The sequence below is a fragment of the Podarcis raffonei genome, chromosome 6, assembly GCF_027172205.1.
Source record: "Podarcis raffonei isolate rPodRaf1 chromosome 6, rPodRaf1.pri, whole genome shotgun sequence".
In the NCBI taxonomy this organism is placed as follows: domain Eukaryota; kingdom Metazoa; phylum Chordata; class Lepidosauria; order Squamata; family Lacertidae; genus Podarcis; species Podarcis raffonei.
The window spans coordinates 90,499,578-90,522,052 of NC_070607.1; the positions used below are offsets into that span (position 1 = coordinate 90,499,578).

A 22,475-nucleotide genomic window follows, 5' to 3' on the forward strand; every position below is an offset into this window, starting at 1 on the left:
CCTCTCACCCAGTGCAATTTTAAAAGTGCATCATTCATGCTTGGAGACAACAAATGGTCTCCGATTCTTTTAGTGATGGTTGAGAACATTTGCTGGTGATTCAATTTGCAGTTTTTATCCTTTTTCTTTCTATTTGGGTGGCAATTAACTTAGGATTTGTTTTATTGTTCTGTGTTGCCTTGAAGCCATTTCAAGTGCAAGACATGGTATAGATTCCATCATTGCTGGTTTTATGTTTCTCTAGATTTTATTATTATTTTATTATTATTTATTGATGTTATATACTGCCCTAGGGATGCAGGCGGCACTGTGGGTTAAACCACTGAGCCTAGGACTTGCCGATCAGAAGGTCAGCAGTTCGAATCCCCGCAACGGGGTGAGCTCCCGTTGCTCTGTCCCTGCTCCTGCCAACCTAGCAGTTCGAAAGCACGTCAAAGTGCAGTGCATGTAGATAAATAGGTACCACTCTGGTGGGAAGGTAAACGGTGTTTCCGTGTGCTGCTCTGGTTTGCCAGAAGCGGCTTAGTCATGCTGGCCACACGACCCGGCAGCTGTACACCGGCTCCCTCGGCCAATAAAGCAAGATGAGCGCCACAACCCCAGAGTTGGCCACGACTGGACCTAATGGTTGGGGGTCCCTTTACCTTTACTTATACCACCCTATACCCAGAAGCATAGTTACCAGGTAGGAGGCATCTGGTTCACCATTGTGAGAACAGGATGCTGGGCCTGATCCAGTTGGCTGTTGTGTTATTATGATAATAATGCTTAGCCATAGCATACTTAACATTTGCAGAGTGATTTTTCTTCTTCTGATGTCTTGATAACCACACACATTTTTTCAATGAGGTTATATATACAGCTCCCTAGCAGAGCTATTATTACAATCCTGTAACAGGTTTCCCTCTACTGAAAGGTAGAGAGGTAGAAGGAATCTGGAGTCTGAGCTCCACCTCAGAGTGCACTGCTAATTCAGTTTAAATCTTGCCTCCACCACGAACCCAGACAATGGGTTATATAACATCCTTCCCCATCAGGATTCCCTCTAGATGTTATGGATGCAGCTTCCATTATCCCTAGCTGGGGCTGATGGGAGTTATAGCTCAAAACAACTGGAGGTAAAGGCAAAGGTAAAGGACCCCTGGATGCTGAAGTCCAGTCAAAGGCGACTATGGGGTTGCAGTGCTCATCTCGCTTTCAGGCCGAGGGAGCCAGTGTTTGTCCACAGACAGCTTTCCGGGTCATGTGGCCAGCAGGACTAAACCGCTTCTGGCACAACAGAACACTGTGATGGAAACCAGAGCACACAGAAACACCATTTACCTTCCCACTTCAGTGGTCCCTATTTATCTAATTGCACTGGTGTGCTTTTGAACTGCTAGGTTGGTAGGAGCAGGGACAGAGCAACGGGAAGCTCATCCCGGCGCAAGGATTCGAACCGCTGACCTTCTGCTTGGCAAGCCCAAGAAGCACAGTGGTTTAGACCACGGCGCCACCCGTATCCCACATCTGGAGGGTGTCAGGTTGGTTGGGGAACACTGATATGGAAGATGATCACACTATTCAGTTTGTGACCCATGCTACACTACAGGGCTGGAGAACAGTTGGATACAGCTCCTGCCATCTCTTACCAATGGCCAATGGGAGTTGGAGTCCAACAATATTCAGAAGCCCAGCAGTTCCTTATCTGTAAGGAGTGAGCAGTAAATCACACCATGCAAGTTGGAGTCAGCTCTTTATTTGCAACAACAGGATCTGCACAGGGTTTGTCAGGCCTACTGAACACAACAACTCATATCCGGAAGTCTTGCTCCCATGAAGCAGTTACTGAGGCTGAAGGTCCCCGTCTCCCCACAACTGCCTATGTCCCTCCTCTCCAGCATTTCCCCCCACCCAAGCAATCAGAGGCTGTGCCTGTGCAATGCTGATCTCTTCTCCACACTTTCCATGCCTCTTCTGGTTCTGGGAGACAAGCGGGAAGGGAAGAAGAAGAAGAAGAGTTTGGATTTGATATCCCGCTTTATCGCTACCCGAAGGAGTTTCAAAGCGGCTAACAATCTCCTTTCCCTTCCTCCCCCACAACAAATATTCTGTGAGGTGAGTGGGGCTGAGAGACTTCAGAGAAGTGTGACTTCAGCGAAGGTCACCCAGCAGCTGCATGTGGAAGAGCGGGGAATCAAACCTGGTTCACCAGATTATGAGTCCACCGCTCTTAACCACTACACCACACTGGCTCTTGTCACAGCAGGTGGGGGAGATACTTGCGACTCTTTACCAGCCTGACTCATCTCTGCTTCTTGGCGTCTCTCCACTCAATTTCCTGCCTCTCTGGACTTCTCTGCCACAGACTCGCCCAGCTCACTTAGCCCTGTTGCCTTCTCAGCTTCCAGCATCTCTTCCCCCCACTCCAACCAGTCGATGACACAATCTCTGATTTAGCGTTATGTGCAGTCCCAGTGCATGAGTCACTTTGGCCAACATTCTCCAGCCTATAGTCCTACTGAAGCCAAGGAGCTGTTCTTTGATTTAAGAAATGCCAGAACTAATTGACAGCACTGAAGCTGGCTCTGAGGTCGTAACACTTTGCTCTTCCATTGTGCCCTGTTGAAGCTTGCATATTTTCAGCCAAGACTGTCAGAATCTTGTCAATCATCTTCAGGAAAGACTTTTCTGCACCAACTTTTCCCCTTGGCATTTTTATGGTGATTTACGAAGTTTCAGGGGAGGTGCACCAGAAGAGAGCCCCTGCACCCCCATCAAAGCCTTTCTAGGCCCTATTTGATGACCTAGAAAGATCCTCAAAAATGTTCCTTTGCCGCAATCCCTGTAGAATTACCCTAGGAAACCAGATACATGTACTGCAAATTAATTTGCACAATTAATGAGGCGTGTGTTGCTGCTGATAAAGAATCAATTACTAGCAAGCATCTGGGTGGTGAACCTCTTTCTCCAAAGTAACCCATAAGAACGAACAAACCTTTCGGCGCTTTTCATTTCACTTCTCTAAACAAGATTTGGTTCTGCTTTTAGCTCTCCTGAGAGTCGTGGATATAAATTTATCTTCGTGGTTTTCATTACAAAGGCCGGATACTTATCTAAGATTGATGGCTATTAATAGAATAGTTACAAGGATGAAAGTTAAGTATTACTGAGTCTAGCACTGTTCAGGTAACAACACCATTCAGTAAGGCCCAAAGTGTCATTAATTTCAGACTATTTAAACTCTACAGTTACTTTCTTGCACAGCCACACTAAATGTTATGAAAATAAATGGTTTCCTGTAAGTCCAGCCTGGATACCAGCTACCACTTAGCTAGAGTTCATTCAACACCTTTGCAATATCTGCAGCACAGATATTGCTCTGGAGTGTATTTTTATTATACTTATGCTAGCCATAAACCTTACATGCTTCCTCTTTGCCGTTAGGTGCATTATATATAAGCACTTTTGCCCACTAATGGTTTTGTGTCTTCATTGTATGTTGCCATTACTAAGGTTGCCATCTGATGAAAGCAAACATAATGGGTTAGTCATGTGAACTTTAACCACTTAATTAACTGATTAAATCTGCATATATGTGCATATGAATTAAACAGAAATTGCAAGAAAAGAAAGGCATCCATTTTTTTAAAAAAAAGATGACTCACATTAGAAAGTAATGTTAATCTGTCTTAGCCTTTTAACTGTTGTATGTCTTAAATTAACTGTTGTAATTTTTTCTTGATTTGTCCTAGTATTATTATTACGGTCGTACCTTGGTTGTTGAATGCCTTGGTACTCGTACGTTTCGTCTCTCGAACGATTGAAACCTGGAAGTGAGTGTTCTGGTTTTCAAACTTTTTTGGAAGTTGAACATCTGATGTGGCTTCCATGGCTTCTGATTGGCTGCAGGAGCTTCCTGCAGCCAATCAGAAGCAACGCTTTGGTTTCTGAACATTTTGGAAGTTGAACGGACTTCCGGAACAGATTCCGTTCAACTTCCAAGGTACAACTGTATTATGATGATGTATTTGTATAAAGACCTTGCATAACAAAGGCATCATATTTACAACCATGCTCAAAAGGTATGATAGATAGACAGACAGACAGACAGACAGACAGGAGTCATACAAACAACTTAAAAACAGCATTCCCAATTATTTTTTGCTTTAAAAAAGCGGGGGAAGGATTTATCACATAATCTACTGTGTGGTGGGCTCTGTAGTCATTATAATATGCATGGATGTGTTGCAAAAAGGTGCAGTCTTCTTTTGAAAGGTTTTAACTAGTAACTAGTGCATTGAATGCATGCTTTCTCAAAAGTGAGACCCACGTTGTTCCACGAAACTTACTTCCTGGTAACGAAACTTACTTCCTGGTAACTGTGCATAAGATTGCAACCTATTACTCAAACCAGAAGTGGATCCTTTTTCTTCTGCTTCTTCTTTTCATAGCTTCCATTGCGTCTCCAGTCCCAGCAAATTGCTAATAAACTTTAATTCTTCCAGCAAAAGTGCATTAGTTGCTCCAAAGCACTAATGGCTTCTAATGACTCTGCCAAATCAAATCACAGCCCTTGATTCAGCAAGAACAGGCTGTATATTCTCACTGGTCTCGCTCAGGTTCTTCGTGAGCACGTCCAAAAATAGCGGGCTCAGTGCTGCCTTGAAGACGCAGTGCTCTGAGAACATCCAACAAAAAGAAATCAGCTTTCAAGGAAATGACTTGGGCTGCAGCCTTACTTGCCTAGGAATGAACCCTCAATAAACCCTCAAAAGACTCAAAGGGACTTTCTTTGAGAAAGACATATGGTAGGATTGCAGGAACAGTTTCCAAAGATTTTCTTTTCTTTCATTCCATTAAATCTATTTACGGCTGCAACAGTTAATTGATCAACTTTCTCAGGTGAAAAAATCTTTTGCTTGTCCAAAAAGGTGTCCCAAGTTAATCAGGCTGAAAATCTTTATTTTATTTTTCTGTAACTTGTTTTTATTCTGATACAAAACTGAATTGCAGAGAGGAACCAAGAGTGAGTAATTTCTTTTGGCTCAAAGGGCCACATTGACCTAGTGGGCAGCCTTCTGGGGGCCACATGCTAATTTGCTGGTGGAGCAACAAATATTATTTATTTATTTATTTATTTATTTATTTATATACTGTCCTTTTTTTTTATTGACATGAACTGTAGGCAGCTTACAGATAAAACAGGAACATCTAAAAATATCATGCTTTTCTGAAATTTTTCAGTGGAAAACCCGAGCACACGGAAACACCGTTTACCTTCCCGCTGCAGTGGTACCTATTTATCTACTTGCACTGGCATGCTTTCCAACTAGGTTGACAGGCACTGGGACAGAGCAACAGAGTCATGGGGATTCAAACTGCTGACTTTCCAATCAGCAAGCCTAAGAGGCTCAGTGGTTTAGACCACAGAGCCACCCACTTCCCTTTTGCTGCTGTGAGAAGCGGATGCTGAACTAGATGGGTCTTTAGCCTTTTCCAGCAGGGAACATCTTATGTTCAATGGTGAGATTTGGACTTAGAATTTGGGATTTGCGACTTGTGGAGTTTCCGCCTATCAATTTCAGTCATTTGGGGAGACCCAGAGCTCTGGGTTAGAGAAGAGAATCCGGTGATCCTTTCCTGAAGTGGAGGTCACCAGTGGGTCCCCATAGGTCTTCACATACCCACAGAGGTGCCCCTGGGTCCCCTACCCTGCCCTTCCCTGCTCTGAAACCAGGCTCAAAAACAGCACTTTGATGTACCCCATGGAACAGTTTGTGGTGTGTGTGTGTGTGTGTGTGTAGTGCCGGCAACAGTCTGCGAATGTATCTGAAAGGGCCAAAAAGGGTTGGTGACCCCTTCTCCTAAAGAAGAGAGGGGGTCACCCTTGCAGGGGGGTTGGACTAGATGACCCTTTGGTCCCTTCCAACTTCATGATTCTATGACTCTAAGCAAAATAAAGATCAATTTAGGTGACACTTTGAACCACTTGGTTGCTTGACGGAAACTCAGGTGTGGCTTACCAAAATGAGCAACGCAATAGCAGAACTGGGAACTGACTCATCTCCCCCCTCTCTGTGGTCTCAGATGCTCATTGCAGGGCTTTAGAGATTAAGGAAGTAGCCTTGTGGCCGAGACCTGCTGTCTCCCAATTCGTACAATATCCAAGCTAACAGGTGTTACTTGCCTTTTCAGTCCCTTGAGTTGATTCCATAATGGCTTCAGGTTACAGACTTCGCTAACCCAGAACCTCGCGTTAAGAACTTTGCTTCAGGATGAGAACAGAAATTGTGCTCCGGCGACACGGCAGCAGCAGGAGGCCCCATTAGCTAAAGTGGTGCTTCAGGTTAAGAACAGTTTCAGGTTAAGAACGGACCTCCAGAACAAAGTACTTAACCCAAGGTACCACTGTATTTAAAATGCATCTCTGGGTTATTTGTGGGGCCTGCCTGGTGTTTTTACATGAGTAGAATGTACCCTTTTATTTAAAATGCATCTCTGGGTTATTTGTGGGGCATAGGAATTCGTTCATCCCCCCCAAAAAATATAGTCCAGCCCCCCACAAGGTCTGACAGTGGACCGGCTCATGGCTGAAAAAGGTTGCTGACCCCTGTTTCTAGTCCAACCCCTGGCAGTGCAGGAATCTCGACTAGAGCACCCATGACTTATGACCATCCAACCTCTGCTCTAGAACTTCCTCAGAAGGAGAGTCCACAACCTCCCAAAGGAGACCATTCCACTGTCAAAAAGCTGTCACTCTCAGAAGGTTATTCTTGATGCTTAGTGGGACTCTCCTTTCTTGTCACTTAAAGCTTGCGCCATCTTCCCTGTGAGAGCCCTTCAGAGAGCCATATCATATCTCCTCTCAGTCTCCTCTTTTCCAAGCTAAACATGCCCAGCTCCCTCGACCCTTCCATGGAGGTGCCATGGATTGAATTACACTGCCAGCCAATGTAAACATTACTGAGCTGGAGAGACCGATGGTTTAGAATCATAGAATCATAGAGTTGGAAGAGACCACAAGGGCCATCGAGTCCAACCCCCTGCCAAGCAGGAAACACCATCAGAGCACTCCTGACATATGGTTGTCAAGCCTCTGCTTAAAGACCTCCAAAGAAGGAAACTCCACCACACTCCTTGGCAGCAAATTCCACTGTCAAACAGCTCTTACTGTCAGGAAGTTCTTCCTAATGTTTAGGTGGAATCTTCTTTCCTGCAGTTTGGATCCATTGCTCCGTGTCCGCTTCTCTGGAGCAGCAGAAAACAACCTTTCTCCCTCCTCCATGTGACATCCTTTTATATATTTGAACATGGCTATCATATCACCCCTTAACCTCCTCTTCTCCAGGCTAAACATGCCCAGCTCCCTTAGCCGTTCCTCATAAGGCATCATTTCCAGACCTTTGACCATTTTGGTTGCCCTCCTCTGGACACGTTCCAGTTTGTCAGTGTCCTTCTTGAACTGTGGTGCCCAGAACTGGACACAGTACTCCAGGTGAGGTCTGACCAGAGCAGAATACAGTGGCACTATTACTTCCCTTGATCTAGATGCTATACTCCTATTGATGCAGCCCAGAATTGCATTGGCTTTTTTAGCTGCCGCATCACACTTTTGGCTCATGTCAAGTTTGTGGTCAACCAAGACTCCCAGATCCTTTTCACATGTATTGCTCTCAAACCAGGTGTCACCCATCTTGTATTTGTGCCTCTCATTTTTTTTGCCCAAGTGCAATACTTTACATTTCTCCCTGTTAAAATTCATCTTGTTTGTTTTGGCCCAGTTCTCCAATCTGTCAAGGTCGTTTTGAAGTGTGATCCTGTCCTCTGGGGTGTTAGCCACCCCTCCCAGTTTGGTGTCATCTGCAAATTTGATCAGGATGCCCTTGAGTCCATCATCCAAGTCGTTGATAAAGATGTTGAATAAGACCAGACCCAAGACAGAACCCTGAATATAAAGCAGCTTCTTACGTTCTTATGAGAAAGGTCACCACCCACTGCTAGATATAGGCAACATGCCATAAAGCTGTTAAGGAGCTAGAAAGTGTTGGTCAGGGAGATGGCCTGAGAGGGGAGGATGCAGTGCTTTGTTGCATAGCCAAAAGCTGCTGGCAAGAAAGTGAAATTATATAGAGGCAGCAGAGAACAGACTACTCATGGTAGTGCCAAGGAAAGAGCCTGTTAAGAGTCTTAGTCCTGAAGGCCTTCGAAAAACTTGAGGCTCTAATATAATAATAATAATAATAATAAGCAGAGACATCACCTTGCCAACAAAAGTCCATATAGTTAAAGCTATGGTTTTCCCAGTAGTGATGTATGGAAGTGAGAGCTGGACCATAAAGAAGGCTGATCGCCGAAGAATTGATGCTTTTGAATTATGGTGCTGGAGGAGACTCTTGAGAGTCCCATGGACTGCAAGAAGATCAAACCTATCCATTCTTAAGGAAATCAGCCCTGAGTGCTCAGTGGAAGGACAGATCGTGAAGCTGAGGCTCCAACACTTTGGCCACCTCATGAGAAGAGAAGACTTCCTGGGAAAGACCCTGATGTTGGGAAAGATGGAGGGCACAAGGAGAAGGGGACGACAGAGGACGAGATGGTTGGATAGTGCTCTCGAAGCTACTAGCATGAGTTTGACCAAACTGCGGGAGGCAGTGGAAGACAGGAGTGCCTGGCGTGCTCTGGTCCATGGAGTCACGAAGAGTCGGACACGACTAAACGACTAAACAACAACAAACATCTGGCTGGGTTTCCCCAGCCACTCTGGGCGGCTTCCAACAGAATATTAAAATACAATAGTCTATTAAACATTAAAAGCTTCCCTATACAGGGCTGCCTTCAGATGTCTTCTAAAAGTCTGGTAGTTGTTTTTCTCTTTTACATCTGGTTGGAGGGCATTCCACAGGGTGGGCACCACTACCGAGAAGGCTCTCTGCCTGGTTCCCTGTAACTTGGCTTCTTGCAGCGAGGGAACCACCAGAAGGCCCTCGGAGCTGGACCGCAGTGTCCGGGCAGAACTATGGGGTGGAGACGCTCCTTCAGGTATACTGGACCGAGGCTGTTTAGGGCTTTAAAGGTCAGCACCAACACTTTGAATTGTGCTCGTAGACATTGTGCCCATGTCGTAGCATCCCCATATTTCCACAATTTCAGTGGTTGCCAAGCTGCAAATGTACAAATCTGAGTTGGGTTCTCTGATGCTTTTGCAGGTAATTCTGCATCTCACTTTTCTCCTCCTCCTCCTCATATTCAAGGCCTCCCATTATATTCTGCCACATCATCCAATGACGGCAACTAATTTCACTTTGCGGGGCGTAAGCCTCTCCCGGCTATGAGAAAACACAAGATAAGAGCGGTTCTCATTTGCTATAGTAATTCCTTATCAAAGTCACAAAGCCAGCGAGAGTGAAAGAGAAGATTACCTACCACTGAGAAATGCCTTGGGAAATAGGATTATTTTACATGCCATTTGGCAGCTAACTCATAACATTCATCGCACTGAGTAGTTGCAGCTGAATTTTCAGGGAGGGATTTTAATTGGCCCTGTGACTTGTTATGCTGATTAAAACGATAATCTCTGATGAAAAGCTTTGTCGGAGCGCTTCTTAAACCGCTGCTTCCAAGGCCAGTGGGGTTAGGGGACAAGTTGTGGGGTTTTTTAAATTAATATTTATTGGGTTTTCAATGTTGCCAGTTTCTGCCTCCACATTGCACTCATCTTCAAGCTGCTATGTACCATATTTTTCGCTCCATAAGACGCACCAGACCATAAGACACACCTAGTTTTTGGAGGAGGAAAACAAGAAAAAAAAATATTCTGAATCCCAGAAGCCAGAACAGCAAGAGGGATTGCTGCGCAGCAATCCCTCTTGCTGTTCTGGCTTCTGGAATAGCTGCGCGAAGCCTCTTCAGGGCAGGGGGAGCGTTCTTCCCGCTGCCCTGAAGAGGCTCTGCGTTGCTATCCCAGAAGCCAGAACAGCAAGAGGGATTGCTGCGCAGCGAACCCTCTTGTTGTTCTAGCTTCTGGGATAGCTGCGCAGCCTGCATTCGCTCCATAAGACACAAACACATTTCATCTTACTTTTAAGGAGGGGAAAAGTGTGTCTTATAGAGCAAAAAATACAGTAAGTCTAAAGCAAGGACTGCTAATGTGGCACAGTGAGGCAGTTATAGTGGTTAGCTTTTCATCTTTGAAAAAGTGATGCTCTCTTTCTTTGCCCCACCATCCTCTTTCAGTATAATATTATTTTCAAGGCTCAGATTAATTGTGCCGGATCTGACTTTTACCCAGTTTCCTTGGGAAAGTGGTATGCATATGCACACACTTTTTGTCTCTCAGGATGGGCAAAAAAAGTGATGAGAGGCAATGGGGCTCACTCACTCAAAAATCCAAGTGTGCCAACAGGCCCAAAGAGTGTGGCTACCCCTCTTTTAATGGGTTGCCTGATGCACATAGCCCTTATAATCTTCTCACAATGTCTGAAGAAAGGAAGAGAGTAAAGTTTGGTGTGTGAGAATTAGTTACCAACTTAAAATAAAAATAAAATTCAGAGGTGCCTTTAACAGCAGTCTTATCTGGAGATGTTAACAATTGATTATGTGTTGTTTCCATGCCAAGAACACCCCCATTTGCTATTTTCTGCAGAATCAGGTTGCTGTTAAAAGGTACAGGAGCAGACCGGGTTGAGATCTCCCTCTTCTGTCAATTACTACCGGTTGGGAGACCCTCTGGAGCTGATTTTGGGGTACACAGAAAAGGAGGAGGAGGAGGGGGGAGTATTATTTGAAATCCTGCTGTGCTAGCAGAACCCAACAGTTGCAGCAACAGAAACCTTATGTTTGGCCTCCTTTTGAAATTCTTCAAGGTGTTTGGAAAGACTAAATTCTTGAGAGATATTTCAAGAGCAACATCATCATCATCATCATCATCATTGATACACTGCCCTTACCTGCAGGTCTCAGGGCAGTTTACTAACATGGAGGTGGACAAGGATGCTAGACAAAGACAGTCTAGTATTTTGAAATGGAAACTTAAATATCATACAGTTACAGAAGAAGTGTGCATGCACACGAAAGCTTATAGCCAGAATGAACTTAGTTGGTCTCTAAGGTGCTACTGGACAAATATTTATTTATTTATTTATTTATTTTGATTGCGTCAGACCAACACAGCTACCTACCTGAATCTAGAATCAACAATTAAAAACTCCCATGAACAGATCTGCCTTCAGATGCCTTCTAAAAGTCAAATTGTTGCTTATCTGTTTGACATCTGGTGCGAGGGTGTCCCACAGGGTGGGTGCCACTACAGAGAAAGCCCTCTGTCTGGTTCCTCATGGCTTCTTGTCTCACAGTGAGGGAACTGGCAGGAGGCCCTCGGAGCTGGAGCTCAGTAACTGGGCTGGACGATGGAGATGGAGACGCTTCTTCAGGTATACAGGGCTGAGGCCGTTTATCTGGTGGCACTAATTTCCATCTCCATTGCAAAGGAAATTGTGCATCCCAAACCATTTCCATGGACTGCATGGGTATTGCTGTCTGTGCTTATATGTGGACTGAAAGCAACTTCATCTAAAGGCATCTTAGGGGAAGAGTTGTGGCTCAGCGTTAGAATTCCTTCTTTGTAGGGAGAAGGTCCCAGGTTCAGACTCTCACATCTCCAGGAAGGTTTGGGAGAGACTTCTGTCTGAAACTCTGGAGAGCTATTGCCATTCGGTGTAGACAATCCTGAGCCAGATGGACCAATCAGATGGTCTGACTTGGTGCAGAAACAGAGGTAGCTGCCTTCTACCAAGTCATTCCATTGGACCATTTAGCACACTGTTGTCTATTCTGGCTAATGCAAGACAGCTTCCTATGTTCATAATGAGTTAGAAAGTGTGGCATTTCTGCAAACTTTTAAGCAGTATTTTAATTTGTTGTTGTTGTTTAGTCGTGTCCGACTCTTCATGACCCCATGGACCAGAGCACGCCAGGCACTCCTGTCTTCCACTGCCTCCCACAGTTTGGTCAGACTCATGTTGGTAGCTTCAAGAACACTGTCCAACCATCTCGTCCTCTGTCGTCCCCTTCTCCTTGTGCCCTCAGTCTTTCCCAACATCAGGGTCTTTTCCAGGGAGTCTTCTCTTCTCATGAGGTGGCCAAAGTATTGGAGCCTCAGCTTCACGATCTGTCCTTCCAGTGAGCACTCAGGGCTGATTTCCTTCAGAATGGATAGGTTTGATCTTCTTGCAGTCCATGGGACTCTCAAGAGTCTCCTCCAGCACCATAATTCAAAAGCATCAATTCTTCGGCGATCAGCCTTCTTTGTGGTCCAGCTCTCACTTCCATACATCACTACTGGTTAAACCATGGCTTTAACTATACGGACCTTTGTTGGCAAGGTGATGTCTCTGCTTTTGCTTTTGCTCTGCTTTGCTCTGCTTTTAATTAGTATTTAATTAGTATTTTAATAAAGTCATGCAAATTACTGCAAAATATAATTGAACCCCAGTCTTGCACTCACCGCAGCTTTAAGATGGGAGAAAGAGTAAACCTATTTATTGCCAATCAGAACACTCCACAAAAGGAACCTTTTGTATTCTGAAGACAGCTTAAAAGCCCAGGAAAATGATCCATTATATATCACTCTTTTTTTCAAAAATAACATATCCATGGAATTCATGAATTCCATCTGGGCTTCTCTTCTAAAACGTTGTTTTCTCTCCCCCCCCCCCCGAGTTTCTTTCATCCTTATCCTTTTTGCGGGGGCAGTATTGCTTCTCCTGATAGTGTCCTTGTATTACAAGTGTCCCCATAGGATTAACTCGACCTATTTCAAAGGAGAAATAGAGAAACATCCTTAATGAAATGATCCTAAATATGAACTACAGTAGTTGCATAACAGCCCTACTTTTCATCAGCCGGTAATGTGTGACATCCTATCTGCTTCCTACCACAACCATGTGCTGTGCACAGTTGACAATAAGGAAATCCTAGTGGATCAGATCCTACTCATGTGTAGGAGCTCCACACAGTGAGAACATCCATGGTCTGCATAGAAACCATGTGCAGTGCCCAGCTGTTGCAGAAAGTGGCTAAAAAAGTGCTAAAAGTGCTTCTTCTTCTTCTTTGACGATCACTTGTAGCCCAGTAAGATTGTCTTCCACAAACACGGTCTTAACAGTGAGTCCATGAGTGACTGTGTAGGCCAATTCTGGATCTACATGTCCTTCCACAGTGGGGACATAGGTTTCTGGGCAGGAGTTGTTCATAGTGAGGGATGCCAAGTGTGCATTCCTCTTAGCGTGTTTCTTCTTTTCGTCCTGAGTTCAAGTGTCTTCAAAGACCATGACACCTTTGGTGAAGGCTGTTCTCCAACTGGAGTGCTCACAGGCCAGTATTTCCCAGTTGTCAGTGTTTATACTACATTTTTAAAGATTTGCCTTGAGAGAGTCTTTAAACCTCTTTCATTGACCACCAGGGCTATGCTTTCCATTTTTAAGTTCGGAATAGAGTAGTTGCTTTGGAAGACGATAATCAGGCATCTGCACAACATGACCAGTCCAACGATGTTGATGTTGAAGAATCATTGCTTCGACACTGGTGATCTTTGCTTCTTCCAGTACACTGGCATTAGTTCGCCTGTCTTCCCAAGTGATGTTTAAATTATTTTGGAGACACCGTTGATGGAATCTTTTGAGGAGTTGGAGATGGGGTTTTAAGTGGTCCATGTTTCACAAGCATATAGTCAGGTTGGTAGTACAATAGTTTTGTAAACAAGCATTTTGGTTTCCCTGTGAATTTCCCGGTCCTCAAACACCCTGCACTTCAATAGGGAGAAAGCTGCACTCGCAGAGCTCAAGCGATGCTGGATTTCGGCATCAATGCTGGCCCTTGTGGAAAGATAACTGCCCAGGTAGGAGAAGTGATTGACACTTTCCAACGCTGCACCATTGAGTTGGATTGGTTAGATTTGTTGTTGCAGGAAGTGGGTGCAATGTCTGGGGCTAAAAGTGCAACCACACCATGGCCTTACCTGTAAGAAGCACATAAAGGTAAAGGTAAAGGTACCCCTGCCCATACGGGCCAGTCTTGCCAGACTCTAGGGTTGTGCGCTCATCTCACTCTATAGGCCGGGAGCCAGCGCTGTCCGCAGACACTTCCGGGTCACGTGGCCAGCGTGACAAGCTGCATCTGGCGAGCCAGCGCAGCACACGGAACGCCGTTTACCTTCCCGCTGGTAAGCGGTCCCTATTTATCTACTTGCACCCGGAGGTGATTTCGAACTGCTAGGTTGGCAGGCTCTGGGACCGAACGAAGGGAGCGCACCCCGCCGCGGGGATTCGAACCGCCGACCTTTCGATCGGCAAGCCCTAGGCGCTGAGGCTTTTACCCACAGCGCCACCCATAGAATCACATAATTGTAGATTTGGAAGAGACCCCACGAGTCACATGGTCCAACCCTCTGCAATGCACGAATCTCAACAAAATCACAATAGCTGACCAGATGTCCATGGGAAGCCAACGATCAGGACCTCAGCACAACCCCAATGGTTTCTTGCAACTGGCATTCAGAGGCATATAGCCAGGAGGCAGGGCATAGCCAACATAGCTAGTAGGCATTGTCAGCCTTATCCTCTATGAATTTGTGTAACTCTTTTTTTACAGCGATCCAAGTTGGTGGTCACTCACTAGGTGACCTTGGGACAGTCACATACTGTGTAAAGATTCTCAGTTGCTTTTAGGTTTTCCTCCCCATTGTGTCTACATTTAAATTCTATAATATTTCTATTTCTACATGCATTTGTATTGGTTACGCTTATTACTTTTACTGTATATTGTATGTGTTTCTTTCAATATATCGTAATTTACTAATTATTATTATTATTTTAAAAAAAGATAAAATGCATGGTTGGGAGTGTTGCTTCATGGAGGAAAACCAGGATAAAATAAATAAAATAAAAAGTGCACCTCTTCATTCCATCTGATTATCTCTTTCCAGAATGAAGCTGTTTCAGGGTCTCAGCACTACCTTTATACCTGTCGGTGCACTTATTGCCAGTTCTCCCCTTCTGAAAGCCGAGACCTCCACCCACTGTTAGAAGAACACAAGCCAGCCTGGGGAAGGGAGAAAAAAAAGAAAAAAGCACAACACACCTCTTGGCTCCTCTTTCATGGCAATGCCTCACAACTTGGCAGGAGAAAATGGCTTCAACTTTACCCAGAAACTCATTTTCTCCAGCCCGTCCAACCCAGCGGAGAACAGCCTTACTTTTGATACGACCAGTCCCAAGGAATCTTGCAACACTTCCGAGAGCAATGGCACTTTATACTCCAGCGCAAACAGCCCTTCGGACTCCTGCATTAAACCCCTCTGTGACGAGGGACCCGAAAACAAGAGCCAGTTCAGCAAAGGCATTAAATACGTCTCCTCAGAAGGAGAAGTGCTGGTTTGCGGATGGGGAGCCTTCACACCGAGTTGTTTACAGTTCTTCAACACGCCCAAGGGGGTCTTGTTCTTCCTCTGCGTGGCTTCTTTCCTTCAGGGGATGACCGTGAACGGCTTCATTAATACAGTCATCACCTCCATAGAGCGGCGGTTCGATCTCCGGAGCTACGAGAGCGGGCTGATTGCCAGCTCTTACGACATCGCCGCCTGTGTGTGCTTGACGTTTGTCAGTTACTTTGGGGGGAATGGGCACAAACCGCGGTGGCTGGGGTGGGGGGTGTTGATCATGGGCATTGGGTCGGTCATCTTTGCGCTGCCCCAGTTCACCACCAGCCAATACGAAGTACATTTCTCGGAGGAGATTGGCATGTGCTCCTCCAATCAGAGCGTGGGGTGCACAGAAAGCGTCTCCAGCCTCTCCAGTTACCGGTTTGTCTTCATGCTCGGACAGTTCCTTCACGGGATCGGAGCAACGCCATTATACACTCTTGGAGTGACCTATTTGGATGAAAATGTCAAGTCCAACTATTCCCCTGTGTATATTGGTAAGTGTCAGGCTTCAGGGAATCGGTTTCCTCCCTCCGTGCCAGTAGATAAGCAGAACAAAGGGAAAGGAGTCTTCTTACCAGTTAGAAACTTTAATAATCACAGCCAGAGAACAAAGAACCCATCTCCAAGAAAGGGCAGTGCTCCCAATTAAGAATCCCACGCTTTTACATCCCTATGAATCCATGTCACTGCTACGTCTTGTAATCTGAGCTTGTCCCCTCTGTGATTTGTGTCCTTTCTTTTCTGCCACTTTCTCAGCTCTTCTTGACCTTGGGGAGAGCGGATGAATGCTTTCCAGAGACAGTGGATCTGTTAACCCTCTCTCTCCCAGTGTTTCATCTCCTAGCTGTTCCCCATCCAGTATTTCCCAGCTACTGCCTTCTGAAACTGTGCCCCTCTGCAAACCACTGTTCCAAATCTATACTGTCCTCCTGCTCCTGGGAAGATTCAGGAGCAGGGGGAGGGGGAGGCTCCCACCATTCCTCCTCAGTACAGCCCTCCTCTGTCATGGAGGGCATGTTGGTGTTGCTTTCTCCTTCCCATACACCTGCCCCATTGGGTAGATTTGGAGGGTAGGATAAGATATTAGTTATTATTTATCCTTATATTGCCTCCTTGTGCAAGAGCACCAGCTGTCTAGCAGACTACATCCTTAGCTCCACAAGGCAAGCCTGATCCTTGCAGCATTGTCACACAATGCTCTTCCCCACCCCATCTCAATGAATTATAGTACACACAAAAGGAAGCATTAGTCACAGGTGTAGCAATTAGCCAGCTTGAGTGCTGAAGAGCTGTGCAATGCAAAGGAGTTAATGAGTTCTCCCTCTGCGACTGCCTGCGTACCATTCATCAGCCACAAAATGGAATCAAGAAACATCCCTCCTCTTGTCATCTACAGAAGGGGTAAGCCCTAAGATTTATTCAGGCACAGTGAATTAATTGCAGTCCTATTATTATTATTTCTACTACTAATACTACCATTAATTTTATAATTGCCTTCTAAGCCACCATCTCAGTGCAATTTGCACAGAGGATTATGAAGTCTTAAATTCAGTTCTCCACATTTCAATTTCTGTTTGCAATTTTATTTTATTTTTAAAAAAGCAAGTCTTCATGAGAATTCATCAGCATTTGAGTGCAAAATTCTCCAAACGTGCGTCTTTGTATGCAATTTTCGCATTTCCCTCTGAAACAATACATTTTTATGTGATTTTTCACACTTTAACACAGGATATGCATTTTGGGATACATTGCTTGGTTGGAGAACTGCCAAAGTTGGAGCAGTCTGAATTTCAAAGGATGGCTGTGTTTCTTTTCTCGTACTGTTTCAGAGAGTGAGAATTACACAGATTCGCCTTTAAATGCAATCTGAATCAAATTTCTCCTCCATCTCTGGACCCACCTATGGCAAAAAATAATAAGCGAACAGCACTTAAGCTTTCCCTTTGCAATACTAATGTGGGCGAACAAACATCTGTTCCCCAGTGATAGCGAGAGAATGTTGGGAACTTGGAGAAACTGATGGTACATCTGCAATGAATTCCCTCCCCCCTCCCCAAAAAAAATCTGAACTTCAGCAAAACTTTAGAATTCAGAACTGACTTTTTGAACTTTGAACTTTTTCAAGTGTCTCTCTTGACATCTTTCTTTTTCAGCTATTTTCTACACTGCTGCCATATTGGGTCCTGCAGCTGGCTATCTGGTTGGAGGGATCTTTCTGAACATTTACACCGAAATCGGAAGACAGTAAGTTTAGCATTCTTTATCTTGGACACAGCAAATTCTTGTTAAACCTTTTACCTAGGTTTTTTGTTTTTTTTTAAAGTAAAGACACAGGCGATCTGCTCTCATCCTGCTGAACTCAAAAACAGGCTTCAAACATGAAATGTAGCTCAACTCCAGCATTTTCAGAAAATCACTTCACACATTATACATAAGTCCAAGTATCATGCAGGTCCTGTCATGCATCTTAGCTCAGCTGATAGATCATGAGATTCTTAATCTCAGAGTCATGGGTTTGAGCCCACATTTGGCAAAAGTTTCCTGCACTGCAAGGGGTTGGACTAGATAACCCTCGTGGTCATTTCGAACCTTCCAATTCTATGATCAGCTTCAATTGGCTGCAACTTCCTAGCCCCAGTAGATGATAGCCCCATAGCGGCGATGGCTGTGCTCTTCCTCAACTGCTGATTTTATTTATTTTATTAATTAAATATTAGCTTCTCACTGCAAGAGCATAAGAACTGTGAAGGCAAACCTCCTCCAATCTTTGTTTGATGACCTTTTTTGCTGTAATTAGATCTAAATTTAGTATATCGGAAGGAGAGATTCCATAAGACAACAGTTTGGAATGGATTTTTGTTGCCCATGGGCTGGTAAATTCATCTCTCCAAAGGCACTGAATAAGATGGTAATTGGGCAATTTATGCCAAAGGGACAGCCAGTAATTAAAGGCATGTCTCCACATCAGGATCTCTAAGGAGGGGGTCTTGAGTTCTAAGCGAATAGCAGAGTTGCTTACACAGGAGGGTAGTTTCAAAAGGCGTCTGAGAAAAAGATTTTGCAATGTCACCAGAGGCATGAAGTTTACAAAAGCGCCCCATAGAGGGACCGCATAGGCCATAGTTGCAACCACTTTTGCACTATAAACTTTTAAGGCAGATGGAACATGCATAGCCCCCTCTGTAAAGAAAAAGCGTAATAGAGCGTAGATAAGGGCTTTGCCCTTATTTTGTAAGTATGTGATATGCGCTTTCCATCCCATATTATACTGAAAGTAAATTCCTAGATATTGAAATTTGTAGACTTGTTCAATTGGCTTCCCCTCGAGTTCCCACCTATACAATTTACGACTCCTGGAAAAAATTAGGACTTTAGATTTGGAATGGTTAATAGTAAGTAAATTTGTTTGGCAGTATAACGTGAAGATCTTAAAGGCCCTCCTCAAACCGATTCTTGAATATGAGAGGATCACCGCATCGTCAGCGTACAATAGTAAGGGGCAGCGATAGTCTGCAAGCCTGGGTGCATGAATGGTGGTTTGGGCCTCAACTAGGGGAGTTCTCATGTCACTAATATAGAGGTTAAAGAGATAGGGGGCAAGGATGCACCCTTGTCAGACCCCCTTATTTATTGGAACAGAGTTTGTGAGATCGCCCTCAGGTGTTAACCTCACCCTAGCGGCTGTCCCTTCATGTAATTTAATCATTAGCCACAACAGCCTTTTATCTATACCCCACTTTGCCAATTTTTCCCATAGCAGCTCTCTAGAGATACTGTCGAAAGCCGCCTTCAGGTCTATAAAAGCGGCACATAAAAGACCATGAGTGGGGGAAGAATACTTCCGCGCCAAATGATGTAGAATTATTGCATGGTCAATAGAAGCACGATTAGGTCTAAACCCGGCCTGTTCATGGCCTATCAGATTGGAATCTTCGGCCCATTGGGTTAGTCTGGTTAGCAGGAAGCGAGTATAGATTTTTCCGATGATTGATAATAAACTGATATTACGATAGTTTCCTGGGTCCTCTGGTGGTCCTTTTTTGTATATAGGAATTATGATGGACTCCTTCCATGATCTAGGTATCTGGCCCGTGGCATTAATTGCATCAAAGATTTTTGCAAGAATTTTGGCCCACCATGCTGGGTGTTGTTTAATAGCTTCCGCCGGGATCAGATCGGGCCCTGGGGCTTTATCAGTTTTCAGTTTAGCAATTAAATCAGCTATTTCCTCCGGGTCAGTATCTGGCCATATGGGCAAGTGGCATGAAAGAGTATCAGAATGAATGTTAGAGATCACTGTCTGGGAGAAATATTTTCTTAGAAATTGTTCCCATATCGGGGCTGGTATAACCGTCAATGGGTATTTCCTCAATCTTTTGTTGATTAAATTCCAAAAACCACGAGAGCTGCGAAGCTTAGAGGCAGCAATCAGCGCTTGCCAACGTCTTAGCTGCCATTCATGCTTGGCTGACTTCTGTGCCTGTTTGTAAGCAATTTTGGCCTCGCTTCGGCAGCACATATACTAAAATTGGAACTGTGAAGGCCTCTATCATCAGTCACAGGAAGCTCCAACGACATTCATTCAGAATTTTAGCCCATTCACTTCTGATGACTTGGACCATATTGAAGCATGCATAGCTTTAAACAAACAAACAAACAAACAAACAAATTCTTATTTATATCCCGCCCTCCCCAGCCGAAGCCTGGCTCAGAGCGGCTAACAACAGTAAAAGTAACACAGTTTACATAAAATCACAATCAATTAATTGAAGTACATTCTAAAATCAATTCATACTAAAATCAATTCGGAATCAAATTAATGGCAACCATTGGGCTAGAGTTCTATGAGGATTACCAAAGGATAATCAGACTGTGCCTTGGCCAAAGGCTTGGTGGAACAGCTCCGTCTTGCAGGCCCTGCAGAAAGGTGTCAAGTCCCGCAGGGCCCTGGTCTCTTGTGACAGAGCGTTCCACCAGATCGGGGCCACAGCCGAAAAAACCCTGGCTCTGGTTGAGGCCAGCCTAACCTCCCTGTGGCCCGGGAACTCCAAGATGTTTTTGTTTAAAGACTGTGAGGTCCTCCATGGGACATACCAGGAGAGGCGATCCCGTAGGTATGAAGGTCCTAGGCTGTATAGGGCTTTCAAAAGAGGATGAGGTTATCAATGGCTACCAGCCCTGCTGGCTATGTTCTACCTCCACTAGTTTAAGGTTTAAGATGCTGGTTTTAACCTTTAAAGCCCTATACGGCCTAGGACCCTAGGACCTACGGGACTGACTCTCCTGGTATGTCCCACAGAGGAACTTACGGTCTTCAAACAAAAACATCCTGAAGGTCCCAGGCCACAGAGAGGTTAGGCTGGCCTCAACTAGAGCCAGGGCTTTTTCGGCTGTGGCTCCAATCTGGTGGAACGCTCTGTCACAAGAGACTAGGGCCCTGCGGGACTTGACATCTTTCCAAAGGGCCTGCAAGACAGAGCTGTTCCACCAGGCCTTTGGTCAGGGCACAGCCTGACTCCCTCCTCTGGCAATCTTCACAGAACTTTAGCCTAATGGTTGCCATCAATTTGAGTTGAATTAATTTTAATGAAATGATTTTAGAATGTTGTATTATTTGATTGTTGTTAGCCGCCCTGAGCCCGGCTTCGGCTGGGGAGGGCGGGATATAAATAAAATTTATTATTATTATTATTATTATTATTATTATTATTATTATTATTATGTGACCAAACGGTTCCTTTTGGAAGGTTTATCTGTTCATGGTTGTTTCTACAAGGAAGTCCCATGCAAAAAATTTTTGTTCAACATAAGGGTGATTTAAGGGTTCTCTCTGGGGTCAAGGGCACCTTTGGGAAGGCAGAAGGATAATACCTTGCTATTTTTCAGGAGCGCTTTTATCTCTGGCCAAAGCACTGCTCACGGAGTGATTACTGCAGCAATAAGCAATTAAGTGGTCCTGTGAATTAAGGGCATATGCCAAATGCACAGATAATTTTGGTTAAAAAGAAAGGGAGGCCGTTTGACCTGTGCTGATAATTTTGCTAAAGCTATTGGCAGATATTAAAAACTCTGCTCACCCGCTCTGTTTTGGTATTTCGATCTTGCGTAGAAACTTTCATCTTACATTAATTTAAGCAGTTGAGCCTGCAATCTATTAATCTTGAATCCCAGAGTGGGCCTTTGAGCCTTGACGTGAGCCCAGCCTGCTAAATTCCAACTCAAGTCGAATTCAGGTTCGTTTCTAATCATTGCAAAATGCTTCCCTCGCCTTCAAAAGTCTCCACCTGTCTGGGAAGTAGGGGCACTATGACATCGTCATAAGCTTTTAGTCTAGATCATCCCTGGCTTGTTCTTGGCTGACGTCAGTTTGTCAGAATACGGGAAGAGAATTGTCATAAATGAGTAACCTTCCTCCTCTGCCCTTTACCTGCAGAATTGATCTTACACCGGACAATACTCTGTGGGTTGGAGCTTGGTGGATTGGATTCCTGGGTGCAGGGGCTGGATCCCTTTTGATCTCGATCCCCATCTTGGGGTACCCTCATCGCCTGCCAGGTAGGTCAAGAGTGTCCCAACTAAACTCATTTTGCAGCACAGCAGTCCTTGCCCTTCTCAAGAGAATGGAGGGCTGCCAAGTGGCAGGGATACTAATACTGTACCCCTCCTGTCCTGATAAGGAGCAGGAGAGGCCATAGCATAGCATTGGTGCACCTGCTTTGCATGCAGAAAATCCCAGGTTCACTTCCATGGCATTTCCAGGTAGGGCTGGGAATGTCCCCAGCCTGAAACTTTAGAGAGCTGCTGTAAGCCAGTGTAGGTAATACAGGACTTCATGGACAAACAAAGTGGCCCAGAATAAGGCAGTTTCCCATGATGTTCTTAAGAATGTGGTCAGATTCTCTTTCAGCATGTGGCTGGACAACACAGATAGGCAGCATAACAAATGGTAAGACTTGGGAAATAGTTCATTCTGCTTACCATTCTGTTAATCAAAATACAAAATAACCAGTGGTCT

General features: G+C 44.7%; 1 protein-coding gene across 1 annotated transcript in view; it reads left to right on the forward strand.

The window, feature by feature from the left end:
* Nucleotides 1-22,475, forward strand: part of SLCO4A1 (solute carrier organic anion transporter family member 4A1) — a 69,586-nt gene that overhangs the window by 27,228 nt on the left and 19,883 nt on the right. The window contains exons 2-4 of the mRNA XM_053394458.1: nucleotides 14,963-15,954; nucleotides 17,614-17,704; nucleotides 21,894-22,015. Coding sequence (XP_053250433.1) covers nucleotides 15,135-15,954; nucleotides 17,614-17,704; nucleotides 21,894-22,015 — 1,033 coding nt within the window. The 5' untranslated portion in view covers nucleotides 14,963-15,134. The remainder of the gene's footprint in view (nucleotides 1-14,962; nucleotides 15,955-17,613; nucleotides 17,705-21,893; nucleotides 22,016-22,475) is intronic.